This window comes from Platichthys flesus, chromosome 23, assembly GCF_949316205.1.
Source record: "Platichthys flesus chromosome 23, fPlaFle2.1, whole genome shotgun sequence".
NCBI classification, from domain to species: domain Eukaryota; kingdom Metazoa; phylum Chordata; class Actinopteri; order Pleuronectiformes; family Pleuronectidae; genus Platichthys; species Platichthys flesus.
The window spans coordinates 6,522,909-6,545,131 of NC_084967.1; the positions used below are offsets into that span (position 1 = coordinate 6,522,909).

Here is a 22,223-nt window from a genome sequence, read left to right on the forward strand (position 1 = left end):
GAAAAACCTGCAAGGAAACAGCACACAACAGGAGAAAGCAGGGACAATGTTACAGACGTTACACTTTTAAATATTTAATTTAAGTCCCGCTAGTAAACTCAACATTGACTGGACGTCTTGCCAGTGTAGCATATTGCAGGATGCAAAGAAAAAAAGCGCTTTTGCACATAAGATGTTAAAAGCAATAAGTACACAGATTTACATAGCTATTAATGCTGAAGTCCAATACACATCATAAAGTTATGCCAGGTACTGTTTACTGTCAGCATCTAGACTGGCAAAATAAATAAAGAAGAGATGAAAATAGCGCTTTCACCCAATTGTCATGTTTCCTTTTTTGCTGATCTTTCGATCCAATTCAGAATGTGGCCATAAAACACAACGACACAGTATTCAAACTAAAACAGGGACAGCAGAGTTTCCAAATGTCTCAATTTCAGGGATTTGAAAACTCCAAAGGCATTTTAAAAGTAAAATGTGATTTTGTGGATGTAGCCTTTAGATCAGAAACCACATTACCCTGCAGGGATGAAGGTCATGTCTGTACCTTTTGAAATGCATATCGCACTCCTCTCCCCTGCGGCTGAACAGACTCTTTTACCAATGAGTGTCTTAGAAATGCTGATGTCGCCAATCACTCTGAGTTTGTGAGTCATGTTTGCTGTTACTCATTCTTTACACAGATTGGGGTGCAGATTGAACCCACTGTCTGTATTCAGAGTGTGTGCCATCTGTTTAGTGATTGACTGTTGACTTGAGTGGTATGTGACTGAGCATTCATATCGTCCTGTCAGTATTAGTTTGATTTAAATTCTATTGTATCCAATTTTGTATTCAGCCTTGCTTTTCTAGCATTTGTGTTTAGGCCATGCACAGGCACACTCATGCAGGTAGGGAAATTTAATCTCTGCTTTTGACACATCTGGTGCAGGACACACAGAGCAGTGAGCGACCATGTACCGCGCTCGGGGAGCAGATGTTGGGGGAGTAAGGTGCCTTGCTCAGGGACACTAGACAGGGTAGGGAGACTCTTGGATTTTTGGACAGATCAATCCAGGTTCGTCTTTTGTTGTCTCTCCCCCCTTAACATATTTATCCTCTAAATACAATCTGAAAACAAACTGTCCTCTAACCTACACTCAGTTGTGCCTTGTTAAGAAACCATAGAATCAAATACTGATGTCATAGAGACAAGAATAGAATGATAGTGTTAAGCCTTAGAGTTGTTACCGCACCTGTGAACTGTGTGTCAACCACTAACAGTGAATAGTTTGTGAGGGTCATTGTGTTGCTGAAAAAGCAGCGAGGAAAAGCAAAAATGACAAACAGAGAACAAAAGAGCTTCTTTCTTCGAGCCCTTCACTCCTCTGTCCCCCCCTAGGTTTAAAGCAGGTTATTAATAATTGAGCGAGGGGAGTTTTGCGGTGGCAGATCTATCATGAATCCTCCTCTGCGCCTGTCACTGCAAGGATAGTCGCTGGATACTGGACCAGCCTCTTTCACATCCCCACATGGCAAATAAAGACAGGGTGTGGAATAAAGAAATACAGGACCTGAATGTGCAATATGTTGTTCAAATGTAGTTTTACTTAACACTGTTTTTAACACGTGTTAAGGTAAAGTGTACATGACACCTAACATCATTAAATGTAAACATTTTATATGGGACTTGTGATTACAAGCTTTGAATGGCTGTGATTTGTCTTATGTATAGACTGTAGGATATAAAAATGGATGTAGTCTCCAGGTCTGGAAAGTGGACCCAAAGTGGAAGGGCCTGAGACATAATCCTGTCATAGACCAGGAGGGGGCGGCTTCATTTCAAAATGCCAAACTCAACTCTACAAAATGGCAGTTCACAAGCCAATGGATGAGTTTCCACTTGGTTTTAGGTCTGGTCTATGATAAATGCATCTTTGAAAATCTAAATGGGAATCATTCTGAAGATGCCAGGCTATGAGCAACCACGAGTATGGGTCAAACTGGCAATGGCAGCGGCTGATTGTTGAGTAAAATTTGCTAGCAAGGTTGGAGTTCACCCACTGAGTCTGTACAGAAAGTCAACTTTTAGCCATGTCACCTTCAATGTGATTATGGACAGCGTGTCTGCAGGGAGAGCTGCCTTACCGCTGAATAATATAAATCTCAGCTGGAAAATCAAATGGAGTTTAAAAATGTATGCACCTTTGTGTCGCTTCCTCTGCTCAGCTGTAGGTGCCTCTGCTGGTATGATTTTAATTCATAATCAGCCAGACACCTTTCCAACATGTCTCAAACCCAAATTGGAGAAAGTTACACTGCGTGGCTCAGGTTGTTTCCATTTCTATCTCTGACTTTTTCTGTATCTGCCTTGGTGCAAGTTTAACACTGATGGGAAAACCTCCTGGCCTTTATTCATTGATTACTTTAATGGGAATTGTTTCAAACAGGAGCCATGGAGGTTTAGTTGTCATAGACACTTGGACTTTGAGCTTTCAGAACCACTGCTACTCTAACTTCAGTTGTGACAGAAGCTCCACTGCATGAAAGGGTTGCAAAATTTACTGTAGCTGCTTGTGTTTTCACATTAACGTATCACACGTAGTATTCTTTCAGCGTTGAGAAGTACAGGCATGATTTGGAGTCATGTAACGTGCTAGATTTTAGCTAGAAAGTCACATGGCATAACATTTTGATTGATTACATCATCCAAAGGACGATTGTGGGATTAAGAAAGGCTCAAGAAATGTTTTCATTATGGAACATTTTTTCAGATATACTAACTGTAGTAAAACAAAACAAATGAGAGGTGGGGGACTTTTATTTAATGTGTATTTTGACTTTTTCGCTTGGTCCATATCTTTGACTTCACTTTTGGGAGCTGTCAGGTTTTCAATCCGTATATTAGCTTTTATCTAAGTAAATCTACTAGTAAATTAATCTCAAGCTAACAAAATTATCCTGCATAAGAATCAGGTCCAACCACCCTATATGTTTGTATGTTTTGACTCCATCCATCCATGTGTCTGTCTGACGCTTGTCTCCTGGCAACCACTGGCCCCTGAGTGCCCTCAGATGGACACAGCTGCGGCGCTGTACCTGCAGACAGGAGTCGTTTATATGGGCAAGATCTGATCAGATCCACTTATATATATATATATTTCTATGTGAAGCTGCATCCTTAGTTATCCAGGAAAGAACTGATCAAGATTCATGCTCACTTGAAGATTCTTCATAGCAATATCTGAACAACAGACAGCACGTGACCAAAAGCACATACAGTATATCAATTCTATATGGGACTTATTGACACACGAATTGCCTCTTACACGTATCTAACAGCCTCTTCTGTAGCAGATTTGATTTTCCACTTCTCCCTTTCGACATACCTGTACTCTGAGTTCAGTTGTGGATAATAAAGGCTGGTATTGAGATTCAGAGTACAGATATATAGGTTTCATCAAGTGCAGAAGAGGAGAAAACATGGATAAGGCTCCTACATGTCTGAAAATACCATGCTTCTAGGATCCCCACTTTTCTTAAGACCATTTGTTCAGAGTTTCAGAGCTGTGGATGTGATTCAACAGCTCAGAGCTTTATCAGAATACCGGCAACTCTTTTCAGATCTCCAATTACAGGGTTTCAAACCCAGTATACAAATGGATGCACTGGGAGAACATTGCAAGTTTGAAACCCTGAAAATAGTTTGAAGAAACACTGTAAAAAGAGCTCTGCAAGTTTGAAGAAAGAAACTTAAATGCAAAATATTATTTGCAGATTTTTTTTTCACCTTATTAAAACATTGTACAAGGCTTCTAAACTTTATTTCAATCATGCAAAGCCTTTTTCATTATTAGATATCAAAATTTCAAATACCCAAAGCTTTTTTCTGTTTCAGAACATGGTATTAATAGATATTTATCCCATATTGCTATAACTCAATTTATTTCATTAAACACTACATATTACAGGGCATTGTAATATTAACCTACACACATGTTAAAAATTTAGGGGGCCAATTTGAGCATGGAGATATTCTATTAATAATAGATGTAATATTAACATTAAGAAAACATCATTTATTTTGTAATTTAGTGAAATACAAAGTATGCTGCACAGTGGTTTTATAAAACAGGGCAAGTCCTAGTTTCCATTCTCTCTTAATCCCGAGCTTCTCGTCTAAACTCGAGTGTGAGGAGTGCGAGGTGTCGTGATCCTGCTCTGATGAGGAGGTGAGAAAGGGGAGAAGCGGGGAAGTATGTGGAAGAAATAATCAGAGGAGAGGTGGAGGGGTTAGGCAGTGAGGCTGCATGTCGCCTGCCCATGGCTACACTCTTTGATTGCAGCCCGCTCACTGATACAAGCGAAGCCCAATTGAAACCACTCACTTCATCGGTACACGATGATTGGATGGATAGAAAGTGCTATTCCTGTCCACCTTAACACTTTGAACTCTGCAATGGAAATTAGCAGTGCAGATATTGGTATTTTCACAAAATGCTTCATATCAATGATCCCTGTATAACCTAAGCTAAAAGAATATTTAAGTCAATAAACCATCAGAAATTATTTAAGTAATGGATTTAATCCAAAAATACTCAAATCTGACAGTTTTTTCACGAGTTTGTGCTAACTAAATGCATAAATCATACTGTTCTAACAGATTTCTAAATATAGAAATTGAAACAATATGTATCTCAGCACTTCATATGTTATTTGAACGATTTTTCTCTACTCCTCTCTCGCCACTCTGTTTTCCACCTCACATTCTCAGCCCTTATTTCACCGCATATAATGAAACATAACGACATCATCAAGATCATACAACTGTTGCACAAACAAGGAATGTAATTGTAGTTTCTATTTTACATTGATTTAAAGAGTGTTAGGCGCAGTGGCATTCCTCTTTATTGTACAACTTCTGTCTGTGTAATTCCCCCTCTAATTTCGCCACTTTACAAAAAATTGTAAATCATTGTAGGGATCACTTATCATGACTTCTGCGAATAGATTCCCACCAGTGTTTCTGGAAAGAGAGCTTCCATCTGATTCTTTGTTCTTTTTGCCTCTCTTCTCTCCCTGCTGTATATTTCATGAAGCTGTGGCACGTGTTTATTGAGTAGAAAATAAGAAATATCTTCACAGGGCTAACCATGCTAAACGGGCACTGTAATTGGCCGCGGGGTTGCTACACGGAGAAGTCAGGGCTTTCCCTGTATTGAAGCAGGTAGGCAAACAGGAGAGCTAATTGGAGATTCCATTGCTGAATATCAAGAGGAAAAGGGTGAAGGATCTGGATCTCATTAAAAGCACAGCCCCGTCTTTCCTTTCCCCTACACAAACAAACTCTTTTTACAGTCTGAAAGTAATGCTGTCTGGAATGAGTGCTGATAAGATGAGGAATCAAAGTGGATCTGGGTAGGAAGAATGATCACAGAGCTCATGTGGGTAGATTGATATAGGTATAGAGACTTTGTAGTGACCTTTGTGTGTGTGTGTGTGTGTGCGTGCTGCCTTCATTTGAATGGTTGTGTTTAGTCTAAATTGTAAGAATTGTTGTTTTCTTTACCCTAGAATGGGCCATTTTTCTCAGGAGGACGCCATGTTTTTTTACAGTAGCCCTAACTTAGTTTTTATGACAACTGAAGACAACCACAGGTTCTCTTTCAATAAAATTCAATAAAAGAGATATAAATACACATAAAAAGAGATATTGTTTGAAAGCTTCAGCATGAATGCTGCAATTACTGCAGCGCCGCAAGGCTTAATCAGTGTTCTTGTGGCTTGCTGGTGGCTCGCTCACATGTTTTTTCTGTGCCATCCTTTTTCAATATCTCATCTGATTAAATTACAGTTGGGTGGCGTTCAGCTTGAGGAAATTAAGCTGTGTGTTTATGCGTGTATGTGCAGTCTCTACACATGCACTGTATGAGGGGGTGTGAACATGCTTTGGAAAACATTTGATCAGCCCATTACTTGTACTGTTTCTTTGGTCTTTTGTAAGTCTGTGTGGGGGAAACAGAGTAAAAGAGAAAAAGATCTGCTTCTATGATTGCCTGCATCATAAATGTGTTTTTGGGTGAGTAAATGTAGCTCTTCTTCTTATGCTTCTCGCCGCAGCCATCAGGTCTCATGATAGTTGATTCGGCCCATGAATCTTCCCTGTTCACTGATCAGATTAAGAGTCCTCTGCTCTGGTCTCTTGGGCTCAACCAATCTCGCTCCACCTGGTTAGTGAGATGGAAATGGCTCAGCCCATCAATAAATCACTTCCTCCTCACTGTTTCAGGTAACATTTTAAACATTGACTAAATCTGAATCTAAACACAGCTCCTGGAAAACTACAGTAGCTCATTGAGAATCCAATAATATCAATAATCAAGATTTTTTTTTAAATACAACCCTCAATTGTATTTCCCCAAAAATATTTGTAATCCATGCAGCCAAAATGGAAACATTTTACCTTGATGTTAGGTGATCACGATTCAGGATCCTCAGTTTCCCGTAAGGCAACTTGGTCCTGTCTTTCATTAGATGCTTTAACCCAGATAGTAGGGATGGGGTGTCATAGCGTTTCATTTCCAGTTCTGAATCCGCATGTAAAAACGGGTCTACACTTGCTGTCATCTTGAACTGTTGACATCATTTGGATCCAGAGTCTGGAGGGTAGTCATGGTAGTAGGAATTCCACATTCACATCCTTGCAGTACATAGTCATGATGTTTCACCCATTTTATAGCATCAATGTATTTAAAACCAAACCTACCCGAAAGATGAAAACTTGGACATACATCAGTGTGATATCAATAATGACAGAAACTATAATGGGAACACATTATTTGGCGTTTTTGGTTTGGTACATGTCCCATCTGATGACATGGAGGGTTTATGACATCTGCTGCGGCCTTCCACCAGGGGGAGATCCAGGTGTTTTGGCCTTATTGGAAGCTGTCATGTCATCCATATTTATATACAGTAAAGTTTATGGTCAAATCTAAATCTAAGTAGTTTGTTTATTGGCGAATGAAGACATTGGTAAAAAACATTTTTATTTGACTAAGTGAATTAACAAACCCTTTTTGCAAGCAAAGGTATTTAATAATCTAGGTCCTTCAAATCACCTTAATAACACAAACTGATAGAGCTGATTGGTTGTCCTTACTGCTTGTAGGGAAATCGTTAATCGATGCTGCTAAGTTGCTATTCGATGCTGAAATTCTTAACAAGAATGATACATTTTGATAACGGCAATTTTATCTTATGCTCATACAATGTACAAAGAAAGATACAAGCAAGAAAAAGTTTGTGTTCAATAAAGTAATTATACAAGTTACCTTACTGAGTCAGAGTGTGCTGTGAAAATAGCTTCTCATTTCTTAAAAAAGAATGTAAAGTGGCTTCTGCGGCAAAAATGTCCAATAACAAGTGAAAGCTACAAAGCCTCTTTCAGCGCCTTAGAATCGATAAAGGAATTGAATGTAATGGTGAAGCTCAGAGTCTGACGTACCAGCCATCATAAGGAGGGCTTTAACTGTTTTTGCATGTCAGCCGGGGCATCTGGTCTGGTCTGCTTATCAAACAGCAAAAGGAGATGACCACTAGTCCAGAGCCCTCACACAGCTGCTCCCCCATAATCAGCCTGCATTTATGTGTGTGTGTGTGTGTGTGTGTGTGTGTGTGTGTTTGTGTGTGTGTATGTGTGTATGTGTGTGTGTGTCATCTCGTATGTGCAGGGTCATGTCAGGCTTGTTTATGATAATATGTTCTTGTGTATCCTGGCCCGACCTCTGTTTTCTTTGTGTGTGTACTCAGGCTTGTTGTCTGATCTCTCTGCCCTGGGTGTGTCTCCCTCATTATTTGTCAGCTCCATGCCTGACCCTCATCCCATTAAGACGTTCTCATCCCAGAGGGGAATCGCTTCTCTCTGTGTGTGTTGGAGATCACAGTCTGGCTCAGCTGCTGAGCGAAGTGGGACTCAGCGAGGCCAAAGCTGGCATCCAATATTTCTTTCATCCCAAACTTGAGAAATATTTAGTTTTTACACTTTATCAGCAGCACAGGGAGGTCAGAGTCAACCACAGAACAGTATCACATGGAGCTAACAAAGCCTCAGCATCATGATATGGAAACCTCAGTGAGGCAGATGGTTGCTATCAAAGAAGATTGACCCGGCTTAAAGGTCTTTATATTAACCAAATGTCCAAATAATTTATATGTTTTGAATATGGGAATTTATTTGCTAACAGAGGTGACAAAATGAGTGTATAATTGGAAATGTCGGCCTCCGCTCTTGCTTCACCTGTTTTTGTTAAGGGGAGAGCCAGAATAGCCCCCATAGGCCTGTATTATGCAGGGGTTTGACATGTAAAGTGACATCATAATGGTGCAGCGGTATCGGCTGTTTAGGACCATCAGAAGTATTATTTTCTGTGAGGGTGAGGAGGTCCCTTTACCGCTGACTCTAAGCTTTTTAACTTTGCAAAGCTTTTTTCACAAAATAAACATGTAGCATAGACGACAAAAAAACTAAACAGACCCTTTGTTAAGGGAGTAATTTCGAATATTGGTTGTTCACATATTTGGCCAGAATTGCAGATAATGAGGAGATCACTATGTTTGTATGAATCAAAAATATTAAGGTACTGCCAGTAACTGCAAGAAAGCTGGTTTCACAGTCATGATGACCTTAATTTTGTAGCAGCATTGGTCTTTTTTCTTCCTATGATTTGTATTAATTTTTTTACTGAACTCTCTTAAACCCTGGTGTTTTGCAGTGAAGTCCAGTGGTTTTGGGAATTAATTTCTGCTGTGCCTCTGCTTGTGCCTCCAGATGGCCCGGTGATCTGGCGGATGCTGACCTACCCGCCGACTCGGCGCGCCCTCCTGGTGGGCTGTGGTCTTCAAATGTTCCAACAGCTTTCAGGAATCAACACCATCATGTGAGTCAAAACTCTCTTTCTTAATTGTAGCGGAAGTATGGTATGTGTGCTTCTCGGATTCAAAGGAGGCCTGTCAAGTCTGCCTTGAGGGAATTTATATACATTTTGACCAGTTATCACTTGGACTCAAAGATAAACTGATTTGATTCCAGTGGTCAGCAGTCAGAAATAAAAATGTATCGGCTGGCAGAGGCTCACAACTGCAGGGGGAATTCAAAACATTCAATATTAATTTAATAAACATACTTCAACACTCTAAATAAATATATCAAAATTCTGCTAAAGAAAATGTAACTGAGCTACTTGAGTATATGTAATTTCTCTTAACCACAGGTCAAAGACTCAATCTCTTCCTCTCTCTGGGGATTAATCAGAATAATGACAATGCTTGACACTGAATCTGCATGTCACCTGCCTCCCCAGCCGACACAAAAGGGGCGATCCAGACAGATGTATTTCTGTTTGGCAGAACTGTATTAAATCACAAAACATTTCTTTCATCTTTCCTAACACGTACACTCAGGAGCAGGAGCCTCATTGCATTACTGCCCACTTCCCTCTTTTACTCTTCTTTATCTTTCCATCTGAGGAGATTGTGTCATCCGTCTCCGTCTCACCCCCTCCTCGGAGATGAACTATATTCCAGGCTCTGTAAACAATCTGTGGATATGTGCTGTTGCTTAGCAACCAGTGAAGGTGAGAGTAATAGGATAAGTATGTGTGTGTATGTGTATGTGTGAGGGCGAGATAGTCTGTGTGTGTGTGTGCGTCTGCATGCATGTGTGATTTAATTTGTCACTTTAGTATCTGCCCATGTGCACCTGATGGACGTGTGTCCGACATATGTGTGCTCATGTGTGTACGTGTGAGGCTGAAGGTTTGACTGTTTGCATATGTGTGCACATGTTTTGAGAAATTCAGCAGATGTGACAGTGTGGATCTGTTACCCATCTCTTTATGCCTCACTGAATGTCTCACCATTGACTGTCTGCCCCTCTCAATGTATATCCATCTTCCTCTCCTGCTGCCGACAGCAGAGGGGACAAACTGACTCCATCCCCGTCTCCCTCTCTCTGAATCTCTGACAGTCTTCCAGAATTTCTGAAAAGCATTCACCTGCTACTTTATCTGTGTCAGCAGTGACCCACTTATACTGAGCATGAACACTTTTTCAACTTCTTCTAAATGGTGCTAGAATTGTGTTCTGTTCACCTTGGCGTTAAAACATTAAACGAGATGCACACACATGAGTTACCATAGTTACAGATACAAACTAAAATGTAGTTACTAGAATTCCTCTGCACTCCCTTTAAATTTCATCAATCAGCACCAAATTACACACCGACCACAAACAAGTTTCCCTGGAAATCTGTTCAGTAGTTTTTGGTAAAGACTGAAAAATCCACAATCCTAGGAAGACTGCTGAACAAAGTTTGACTTTTCGAACAATTACACAATTGTTATATTTATATAACACATCTTTAAACAACTTATATTGTGTATGATATTTTTATTTTATCTTTATCTATTTTATATTGTCTCCTTACGCTGCTCCTTCCTTGTGCCACTGCTTACATTTTGCATATTCTCTGGGGAGGCTCAATAAAGGTACATCTCATTTTATCTTATCTTATCTTATCCTAATCCTGTTGACAAAAATGCCAAAACAAACCAACAGACTGGGCCAAAAACATAACCTCTGTGGCAGAAGTAAATATCAAATAAATGTAAACCTCAAGGTGGAAACAGATTTTTCTGAGAGCTCAAGTATAACAGAATGTGACAGTTACCTAATGTCAGCCAAACTCTGACATTTAATGTGAGTAAATTCAAGTTAAGTGTGTAGTTCAGGGCATTTTAAGATTGTTGTGGGTTGGTCCAAATGATGAGAATCTTTCTTGTTCATCCACCATGACATGAATGTGGCATGAGGAGAGACTCAATCGGGGACAGTGGGTCAAAACATCTGTATAGATTGACCATTGACATGAGCATTAAGGTAAAAAAACAAAATCCAGGGTGCATATATGATAAATTATAGTATAATGTAATCCAGGATATGCAAATCCCTGATGTAGCTGCTGATTTGTCATTTGATTCTAAAACCTTTGTTAAGACAAAACTTCTGTGGTTGTTTAACTTAAAGTATCTGCAAAAGAAATGCGTACAGCGGCGACCTCACAGGAACAATGATAAGACACTAGTTCTAGATAAGGTTATACTTTATACAGGCTGATAGGAGCACAAATAGACAGACTGGTCATAAAAACAACAGGCAGCCATGAATAGAAGGACGAGCAGAAGCACTTGTACAACTCAGTGTTTCAGGTGACCCAGGGCACTATTAGGAAACAAGGAAACAAGGAGCAGCTGTGAAGACAGCAGCAGGTCAGACCTATTCAGTGAATGTGCTAAAGGTCCACAGCACATAGAACTTTCCACTGCATGTGACAAATAAGCAGCGCTGAGTGTATATTGTGTCCAGAGATTGAAGAATATCTTCTAAAATGATCAAACATTGGTATAAAGTATTGAGAACAACAGCTTATTTGGCAGGAACACTCTAAAGTCAACGTCTAAGTTAAATTCTGAAGATGAGCGTTGGTTGCTGAAAATGATTTACTGGTTGAAATTTGGCATCTGACAAACTATGCTTTCTTTTTAATTTGTATTACTTTGTGTGGGGATTAACAAAGAAGTGATTTTCAACAGGGAGGGTGTCTGGCAGATGGGTGAGGAAAGACTGGGTCAGAGAGACACAACACATGGAGATGCATGCTCTCTCCCCGCACAGGGAGAGAGGGAAAAGGGAAAAGCCTGGCTGTTATTCAATAATGAACAATATTAAGATATTTAATCATGGCTGCATCCAAATGGAACCCGTGAGCCCACAGTTACGAGTCAAGTAGAAGGTGGGTTTGTCATTAAAGTGTTGAGAAGACTCCTCCAGGGCAAGAGCAAAATGAACACTAATATTAACAGTGCTGTCGGTGTCGAGAAGCCACGAAGATCACTTTAGCAACTTAAACAGTGGGTAAACTAATACAGGAAGTGCAAAGGCCTGATAATGACGGAGCAAAGAGATAAGGCTGTCGGAAATATTAAAATGTACCTCATACGTTTTATTAAGATAAACTTTATATGATTAAAGTTACAACATATTAAATCATCATGCTATCAAAAAATTAACTCTCATGGCCCCCACCATGAGAGTTCTGGAAACAAATCAAAGCGCATGGAAATTCCATGGCGAACGTCACAAAGAGGAGTTTGACAATTAGCCCGCTATCGAAAGCTTGTTTATGCGGCTGACTTATGTGTCCTTCCCATCCTGAGTAGCGAAGGCTCCAACAGGTGGATCCAAACAGACCTATCCCAGCATTCATTGCCTTATGTGCAGCTGTTCAGAGGGTGCAACAAGCTGCTGACGCAAATAGGAAATCAACCAGAGGGATTCACGCTGGGGCAGGACACAGCTATGGATTCATATAAATGCAGAAATTGATTCAATTTTCAAAATGGATAGATTATCGATAACTTTCTGTCTTCCAGTCTTCCTATTGTTGTTTCTTTATTGAGATTGCCGTCCTTGTTTGTGTTTTTTCCCCCAGCTCTGATGTGTCTCATCCTCTGTGCAACTTATCTCTATTTACTTTCCCAGCTGTCTGTCTCCTACCTGGCTTCTTTTTTTTTTTTTTTTGTTACCTTGCGAAGCTGCCAGGACAGCCCTATTAGCCAGGGAGATGTAAAGGAGGTTAGGGGAGCCAGTAAATTAGCCGGGCTTAGAGACAAGCTCCTTTCCCCCTGTCCCCAGCTGCTTTCCCTGATTAAAACAACTGGGCTGCACAGAGAAAGAAGCAAATGGCAGCAAGGGAAGCCGGCAGACAAAAATAAATAAATGCAGACCAGTCCAGAAAAGCACATATCGTCCGTCACTCTGCCCTAACAGTCCACTCTCTCAAGTCGGGAACTCAGCGGGCTTAACGGGTTGGCCGTTTTTTCTTGTGAGTGAAATATGCTCCGACAGAGGGAACATTTGAGTCCTTCTCAGGAGATCAGAGGTCAACTCTTCAGAGAGCCTTAATATAAGTCTGTAAAAATGTGGAATAATGACAAAGGGCTTGAGTTGTAATTAAATAGGCTGCTCAAAGCAATAATTCCTTCCATACTAACAATCAATTTGATTTCGTTAACAGTTTTGTCACAGATCTGCACCAGCAGAGCTGAGTCACCCCCAAAGATCACTGCAGCCATGTTATAGATAATCGAGTGGATTTCTGGTTTGTCAGTTGCTCAGCATTTTTAATCAATGATCTGAACAAAAATGTTTTCACAACAATATCATCAAAAGAATTTGGCATGTCTCAAATGATCACTCCACTTATTGAATCTTTTCCTGTTTGGAAGTCACATTATTTCAGATGGGCCGGAGGTGCAGTGAGATGCAGAGGTGCTGCGACTGTCAGGAAGAGAAAATGGTGACAGAGAAGCTGTAAAATGGAGCAGGGATTTAATAGAGTTTGGTCACTTTCAAGGGAGATCTTGGAGTCCAGGAGTCGTTCATCTCACAGTGTCGCACTGAGATCCTTCCTGTGTTCTTTTCACTTAAAGCTGGTGTTGCATTGCAAGATATCTTTATTCGTTAAAATGGTTCCTGTGTCAGATTAGAGTCATAAATTCTTGCGTGTCATCAAACTGTCCAACCAATCGCTAGCTCTGCGCGATGTCTCTGGAAAGGATGTGCTCTCGACTTATTTCTGTGGAAAATAATGTATACAGAAACATGGTGTCCCATGCAATGTAAATATACCGGCTGTGGTTTGCTCAGTAAATCCTGAAAGCCTAATTCCTCTTGCACATGCGTTACCATGTTTAAATCAAACATGTTGGTCTTTCTGTCAGTATGTCGTGAGAGTCCCAGATGCAGCATTAGCTGTCATCCTTTATAACACAACACAAAATAATACAATTGATTGTGGCACACTGTGGCCACATATTCCAGGTCAGGCTAATCAGGCTGATATTATGTTGTCTGATATGTATTATGCCAAATGGAAATTCTATAAGGTTGAAGCTGGTCCAGTCACTCTTCCAAATTATATTATTATAAATTATGAGGCAGAGGCATGGTACAGACAGGCGCTATTAGAGGCTTTTCAGAAGATAACTTCTTCTTCAGTAGTGTAACTTGCTCGTAAATTACAATTGTTACGATCCAGATCGTACACTTGCATGCAAATCAGTTTTCTCAGTGTTGGCAGTTGCTGCCTAATCACTTGCATTTATGCAGACAAGTTCAGATGAACTTCATCCAAGCTCTCAGTTCAGCATAACACACAACACGCTGAATACCGTGGTGAGGACCCACAATCAGCGTCGATATTCAGTCCGATGAAAAAGATGAGCCCACAGACAGCTGCACTGTGGGACTATGATACAAACTATAATTTGATGGTTATCAAACACAAATACTGCTGATATGTGGGTAAATGGTAAATTCTGTATATTTGCTGATTTTATGTAATAGTTGTTTATTGATTTCCATCACTTTTGTCAGACATACAGGGAACTATGAACGTGCACCTACAGTGTAAACCATAGACTATATATGTATATAAAGAAGGACAACATGAAGGCTACCCAAAAGGGAAGACAGCATCTCAATTGCCACCAGGTGGTTGGCTACAGTATAGGTCATAAGACCTGCCTCATCCATGTTATTGGATGATACATGGACCAAATTAATGGGTCTAATAATTTTTTCTCAAATATGGTTTAAATCATTTTAGTTTGTTATTATCACATGTCCCAATGTTATTTTTATACGTTTATATTAAATTGTTTTTTTGTGCTATGCAATTGATTGATAGCTAAGTCCAACTCAAGATTTCATCAGCTAATGCAATGCCATCCCCTGATTACTACTTTGCAGACTCTTGCTCCAAATGTGCAGGATGGGCTGATCGTATCAGGGATATTTTGGCTTCATGGATAGTGGGAGGAGGAAGGGATGCTTGGTCCCCATGTATTGCAGTGCAGTCTATATCAGCATTCTAGATACAATGCATATATAATGCTTCCATGCAGTGTTTATTACAAGCGTATTTGGATTTTGTCAAGTCACATCCTCACAATATAGACATACACATACAACTCAGTCACATACAATCAAAACTTAATCAGCATCGATAGTTAATATTCTCTAACAAGTGTTGTTCCCTCACTAGCCCTGTCTACACAGCAGCACTTTACATGAATATGTGTTCCAAATTTCATGGCAATAAATGTAATAGAGCCACCCCACATGCAAGGGTAATAACACTGCAATATGACAGGTTTGAATTATGTGACCACTGACTCAAAATTGTAAAAGACGCTTCATGACAGATACAAGCAGCCCCCCCCCCCCCCCCCCCCCGCTCTCTTTCTCTCTGGGCTCCGGTAGTTATATGAATAACCTCCCTGACCTGACACATCCTCATGCCTCTGAGAGAAGCCTCTGAGATGTGTTTGTCAATAATACCTCTCTCTGGAACCAAAGATGTGTCAGATGCTGTATCTGAACCACTCAATTTGTGGCCCGCATGAGATACGTCCCAGAGTATCTCCCTGCTGGACTGTCAGTAGATGAAGGAATGGATGGCTGTTTAGTTTACTCATGTAGACAGATGCATGAATTCTATGCTATTGCACTGCTGGGTGTTTCCTCTTCTTCATCCTCCTCTGTTTTTCAGTTACAATAGCAGAACAGTGCTGTACAGCGGTGGTTCAAATTAGATATCATCTCTCCCCATTAGCAATTGGATCATTTTGATTAAATTAGTCACATGATCTAACATGCAAAGGTCATTGCGGGCTGGTGGGGATTGCTGTGTGTGTTTATGTCTCATCGGGTAATCGAACTGTGTTGAAAAGACAGGCGAAGAGGGTGGATGGAGAGAAGATGTTGATGGTGAGGATGTGGATAAAGGTGCGGAGGGGGATCTGAGGCTGATGACATCTCCAGTGAGGGAAGATGTATTTATAAAGTCGGGCAGGGAGGAGGAACACGACGTACTGAACACAGCAGCTGTAAGAGAAAACCCTGTGTTCTCTCATCCTGTTTTTTGTTGTTCCCTGGGTACATTTTGTGACAAGCAATGTGACTAAGTCCAGACTTCTCAAAGAAGTAGCCAAGGCTAAGACAGTCTCAATACCCGTAAACTCATAAACAAAGGCTTGATAAATAAAAAAAAACTGAATCATTGTTTACATATTCAAAATGCCAAAATGGCAAGAACACAAACAGCAAATTAGGAGAAATTTGGAATGTGGAAAGGTGTTTTCACTGAACTCAGTAGCAAGTTGTTTCTGCTCTCAGGCGCTACAAGGACGTCATCCCCAGTCAACTTCTTGTCTGTTCATGGTACCGCTTTCTCAGCAACAAGGTGATTCAAGGTTTATTCATTACTTTATGCATTATCTATATCATACTATATACAATAATATAGACATTGGGTATCATTTCCACATGGGTAATTTAGCTAGTTGGATGTGTTGGAAGGCACATCGCTAAGTACTGGCAGAGACATGTGGTATTTCAATTAAAGTAAAAATAAGAGTAATGAAATGAATCTAATAAAGAAGTACAGATTTTATATAAATCAAAAAGATATGATATGATGTGATATGTGTTGCTGTCGGTAGGCAAGAGGGGGTTTTGTTGTTGACACAGGCCAGTTGGCCCTCACAGATGGTCCCTGAGTCAAATGTCATATTGGAAATGTCCCATAATGCCAGTTTTACATGGTCACTCTGCTGGCAGGCCTGCAAGGAGCTGGCAGAGTCCTACCTGTTACGTGGGTTTGTGTGTTTTTTGCGTGTGTTAAGAGAAATGCCAAAATCCAAAGCAGAAATAGTTGTTGTTGAAAGTTGTTTTTTTATTTCTATGTGTGTGTTAGTATGTTTTCTAATGATCCCAATCATGACAACCTCCTCCATGTCTCCAATGGAGTCGCAGCCAGACCTCTTTAAAAGGAAATATTCAAATTCTTCCTCTAATCAAACACACACAGCGACACATTACGCAATCCTCACAGCAAGATACCATTTACGGAGTGGCATTTACTATGTGTACAAAACAAAAGCAGATATTAAATACAGTCTTGTATAATAGTGTTTTGAATAACACAAAAGACTTCAGCTCATTTACCTACTAAGTATTCTCTCTTACTTTGCCTTTGTCAGGAATGTGTTTTGAACCAATGACCGTATATAAAGAATAGATTGCACTGGTGACGTCATTTGGAGAAAGAGTCGACTACAGAGTTTAGTTTTTAAGTAATGACGATTTTGTGGCAAATACAATATCAAGGTCTCACCGATACATTGGCTCGACCGTCTTTAGTCGGTCTCAGCTGTCAGTTGTGCTGCTTTTCATAGCTTGTTTAGCGTCAGGTAACTAATTCCAACCAAACTTATCACACCCGATGCTTTGTTAATGCTTTGTTTTTTTTGTGTGTGTGTGTGTGTGTGTGTGTGTGTGTGTGTGTCTGTGTGTGTCTGGTTCTGAATCAGAACATCCTATCTATGTTCGCATCTTTTTTGGTTTCACTTGCCTTTTTTTTATTCCACAGCATAAATGTGGTACAGCTCTGGTGTTCATATGCATTCATTTGAAAAATAGGCCAGTTCCCAAGAGATCCACCATCTCTCTCTCCCTCTCACAGACACTCTCCGTCTCTCGTTCTGTCTGTCCAATTTGTTCTAGTTTTTCACAGCCACATACATCCTTCTGTGTTTTCTACAACCATTCATTCTCCTTCTCGCCTTTCAATCCTTTTCTCACTTTCTTCCTGCTCTCTCTCTCTCTCTCTCTCTCTCTCTCTCTCTCTCTTCATGCCTCCTTCTGTTTCTCTGCTCTCACACCTCATCACTTACTCTCTTACTCACCGAGTCACTTGTTCAATCGCATCCACTCACTCACTACCTGCCCGCTCACACACACATTCACTTGTTTGTCCATCTCCCTCTGTTGCCGTACAATCAATCCTTCCCTTGATCCCCTCCCTCTAAATCCATACTATTAGGTCACATAATTAGATCAGTGCTTTGTCAATAAGTAGCACTCTGTCTGAGCGTTTTGTCTTGTAGTCAAGGGAAACCTCTGAAGTCGTCTTTCACACCCTAATGCACATATACAGGTTTTTTTCATGGCTCAACATTAACCGCTCCAGCAGCATCATGACCTTCTGTCAGTAAGGCGGCGTTCTTTCTCTCCTCTGAGAGGAAAAGGGAGAGAGTTTGTTGGATGTAATGTACGAGCGAGTCAAGTTTACAGGTTTGTATCACCAAACTGTCTCGGCGGTGAGACCACGCAGCTCCAGTAAACCCTTAGAGGAAAACAGGACTCAGTGAGTCACCACCTGCACTGTTTAAAGCACAATATAAACTTTGTCAAACGGTGTTGAAGTTAGGAACAATGTTTAAAGTGCTTACATTTTTATGGAACTTGCAAAAATAAAGGTTTACCTTGATTACAAATTACTTTGACTATTGGTCGAGGGACCTGAATTGATTTTCACAGATTTCCCAGGATATAATTGATTGATCTTGATGAAAAAATCAGGCATCCTTTTGGGAGTAATTGCTATGAGTGTGCAAGCATTTTTGTGGAGATCCAAACAAAAATCCAGCACCAGCTGATTTACATATGGTTTCTAGGGAGGTCTACTTTTTTCAACATCTGTAAAGTAACTAATTCAGCTACAAACCTTCCCATGGATTCAACAGTTTGTGTGTATCTTCAATAATTTTGGAAATTATGTCCAAACAAAACATGATGTACATGAAACAAAATTGTTAAGTATCATCTGGCTCTAACCGCTTAACAGCTTTCTTTTGTTATATAAGACTGAAAGGTGTATATCTTCAGATTTAAGACTGTTTCACCTAGAACAAGCTATTTCAACATATTTCTCATCACTATGTTCTAACATTTTAGTAAGTAAATGATGAACTGATTAATCAAGAATGTAATGTTAAGATTTATTGATAGTGAAAACTTGATGGAAATATTGCCTTTATAAGTTTTACTGATTCTCATTTCAACCAATTATGTCTGGCACTTCCAGCTTCATTTTGACTAGAAATTTAAAACAACATTTGCCTTCAAACAGATGGAAAGAAATACACATGCGTATATCATGAAATATCTGCATCATGGGAGCAATTTATCAGAAGAATAATCATTAAAATATGTGTGTGTTGCATCAACTACAGACACAAAAACAATTGAGCTTTCCTCTTTGTTTCCATGAAAATTAATCTTCTCAGCAACTTTTTTCTATGACTCAGTAAGAAATACAAAAATAAAAGAGGTCTGGTATGTCTAAAATGGATTGAGAACACATCTCTGTGTGAGTAGCACTTACTAATGAGTAAAAGAATGCAAGCCTCCGTTTGGCCCTTTATGACCAGATGTTGTGTACTCCCAGGAGTCGGCAGCCTCCGAGGCAATCCCGTGTCAGTAAATGTCAAGCATGAGTCAGTAGCGTCCTCGCGCCACCAGCCATGTGAAATGGGCTAAGAACAGCAGGGAGAGATCGAATGCAAGAGGGAGACGAGAGTCGAGAGATATTATCTATCAAATTAAATCCGCTCCATTGGAAACAGATTTCCGGCCTGAATCAATGTTTTACTCCTGATGGAAATAAATTGGCCGACACCCTTAAAAACCGCTCTATGTATTTCACTTATGTTGATAGTTGTAAATGACAACCTGTCAAGGTGCAAGGTTACAATAACTAATACGGATGAATAAAAATACCTTCTTTTGTGTATTTTTTCTCTTTTTTCTGTCACTCTCTTCACCCATACATGCTCCCCCCTATTATCAACATTCACCGCCCTTCCCTCTTTTCTCCTCCTTCCTTCCTGTGTGTGTCTCCCCCTTCCCATTCTCAACATTTGTCTCTCTCCCCCTTTTACTGATGTCTCACTCTTTATGTTGCTGAGTGAGAGAGGGTTTGGAATTGAAGCGTGGCTGACGTGTAGATCAATGTTTCCATTTTCAGACTGCCGGTCAGGGCCAGATCTCACCTTGTCTGGTTTTTCTTGACACTGGGGCTCCACAGGGCCTCTGATAGCTCATGTTGGATGTGGGTTTGTCTGTGTCTGTGTGTCCATGTGTGCTTTTCTCTCTTCGGGACAGTTCATGATCATTTGTGCGTTAAAATAGAATGAGACTCTTCTTACAACTGCTTTCCTTACACTTTTGTTTGCCTACGTTCTGAAAAGCACAATATGCAGATTTTAACAATAACCCTACAATTATTTCATTACAATGAGGTCATTCTTTAATATTACTCTCTTGTGCTCTTTGGTTCTGACCTTTGTACATGTTATTACTGGCTGTGGGTAACAATGGGGAACCAGTGCTGAAGGCTTATTCTTCTACCAGTGAATGGCTGTCGATAATAGTTGCTCTCATTCAGGCCTGTTTTACATATAAAATGAAAAATGTGTGATGTTGTGCTTAGTAACTTTGGTTAGAGAGATACAGTACATTCTTTATTCAGGGCCATTCGCTCACCCTTGTGAAAGTGTTAAAGGGATAGTTTACGCAATAATGAAAATTCACTCATTCACCACTATGTTGATGGAGTTGTGGGTGAAGAGTTTGAGTCCACAAAACACTTAAAGAGTTTCAGGGATATACAGCGTTACAGCCAAATCCAATACAATTGAAGTAAATGGTGACCACATCTTCAATGTAAAAAAAACAACAGAAAATAAATATGTCTACATTTTGCTCCTGTGGTGTCATCAGAGGTGTCTGTAAGACCAAACATTCTTATTCGATGTGAACACAGTTCTTGTTTGCAAGATGCAAGTTCACCAAAGTTTAGTGAGAGCAGGCCTGCAGTCAACAGATTGATTCCTTTTTTAACATTCGACTATGGATTTTCCTTCCAACCACACCCAGCAGCAACAGCAATAGGAAACTATTCTGTGAAATGTTCTATTCTTGTGAAAGAAAACAACCTTGATTTTGATGAATATAATATGGAGCCTCTTCCTAAAAATGCATTAGGTATAATACACTGTCAGTTTATCCCTACAGTTCAAAGGCACAGAATGGCTGCTTCATTTGCTGAATTTTTCCATTTCTACACCATCAATGTGGTTTAAGAATTCACTGCAGGACAACAACATTTCACCATCTGAACCCCCTCCAACTCCCTCATATTAACACCAGGGTCCATTATGAACAGATAGTAAGGTTTAAAGAGAGAACTCGCCTTTTTTAATTATTATTGTTTCTACTAATTGGAGTCAACATGAAGTACCTTAGAGGTCTGTGTCCTGTTATTTTGTGATGTGTTTTAATAGTTGACAAATTATAGGCGTTTAGAGGTGTCACTCTTTATCAGGGTTGACTGCTTAAACTTAATATCATCAACTTCAACAAAAATATGAAAGAAAAATTTATAGTGAAAGAAGTTTGACTTATTTCCTGTTAGCATTACTCAAAATAAAAAATAAAATAGTTATTGTCAGTCAGACCAGATTCCATTCACAAGTAAATTAACTGGCTCATTAAAATGTAACCATCATCATGTTCATGCATCTCTTCCAGCAGAAAACACAAACAAGACGGACTCCTGGAAATGAACAAAATGCCACTCTGAAGGATTTTTAATGACGTGCCAAAGTAAACACTGAACAGCCTCTCTACCCCGATGTTCTCTGTGTTAAAATGATTCACTCTCGTCTAGGGAAGATTTTCCATGACACTTATGGAAGCGGCGCTTCACTGTGTATTGATCTCCTTCACCAAAGTTTTGCTTTGTCTCGCAACTCTGTTTCCACTTGAGCTGTGAGATGAGGCTGAGCTGCACACACAAGGAAGCAGAGATGAAACTATATTATACATTATATATACTTTAAACTCTAAACTTTCCTGCTCTTCCTTGCTGCCTGCACTTTTCCCTATAGTAACAACTTGACAATTTACACAGGAGGATGGATATCACAGTTTTTAGACTTTACAGGAACAAGTTCACCTGTGAGAATAACAAATCGGAACATCTGGGACTTCTGAGATGCTTTTAACATTTAAGACACTTCCAGTTGTTCTGAAAAAAATATCACTTTGTTTCTGCATGCTGTGTATGTGTGTGTGTGTGTGTATGTGTGTGTGTTTGTGTGTGTGTGTGTGTGTGTGTTTGTGTGTGTGTGCGCTGTAATCAGTCAGATGCAGGGACAGGAATACAGGGAGATGGAACACAGCATTCTGCATGGCTGACATTAGCAATAGGGCTT

General features: G+C 39.9%; 1 protein-coding gene across 1 annotated transcript in view; it reads left to right on the forward strand.

Moving 5' to 3' along the window:
- LOC133949071 (proton myo-inositol cotransporter-like) overlaps nucleotides 1–22,223 on the forward strand; it is a 59,073-nt gene that overhangs the window by 24,137 nt on the left and 12,713 nt on the right. Inside the window, exon 4 of the mRNA XM_062383221.1 lies at nucleotides 8,810–8,918. Coding sequence (XP_062239205.1) covers nucleotides 8,810–8,918 — 109 coding nt within the window. The remainder of the gene's footprint in view (nucleotides 1–8,809; nucleotides 8,919–22,223) is intronic.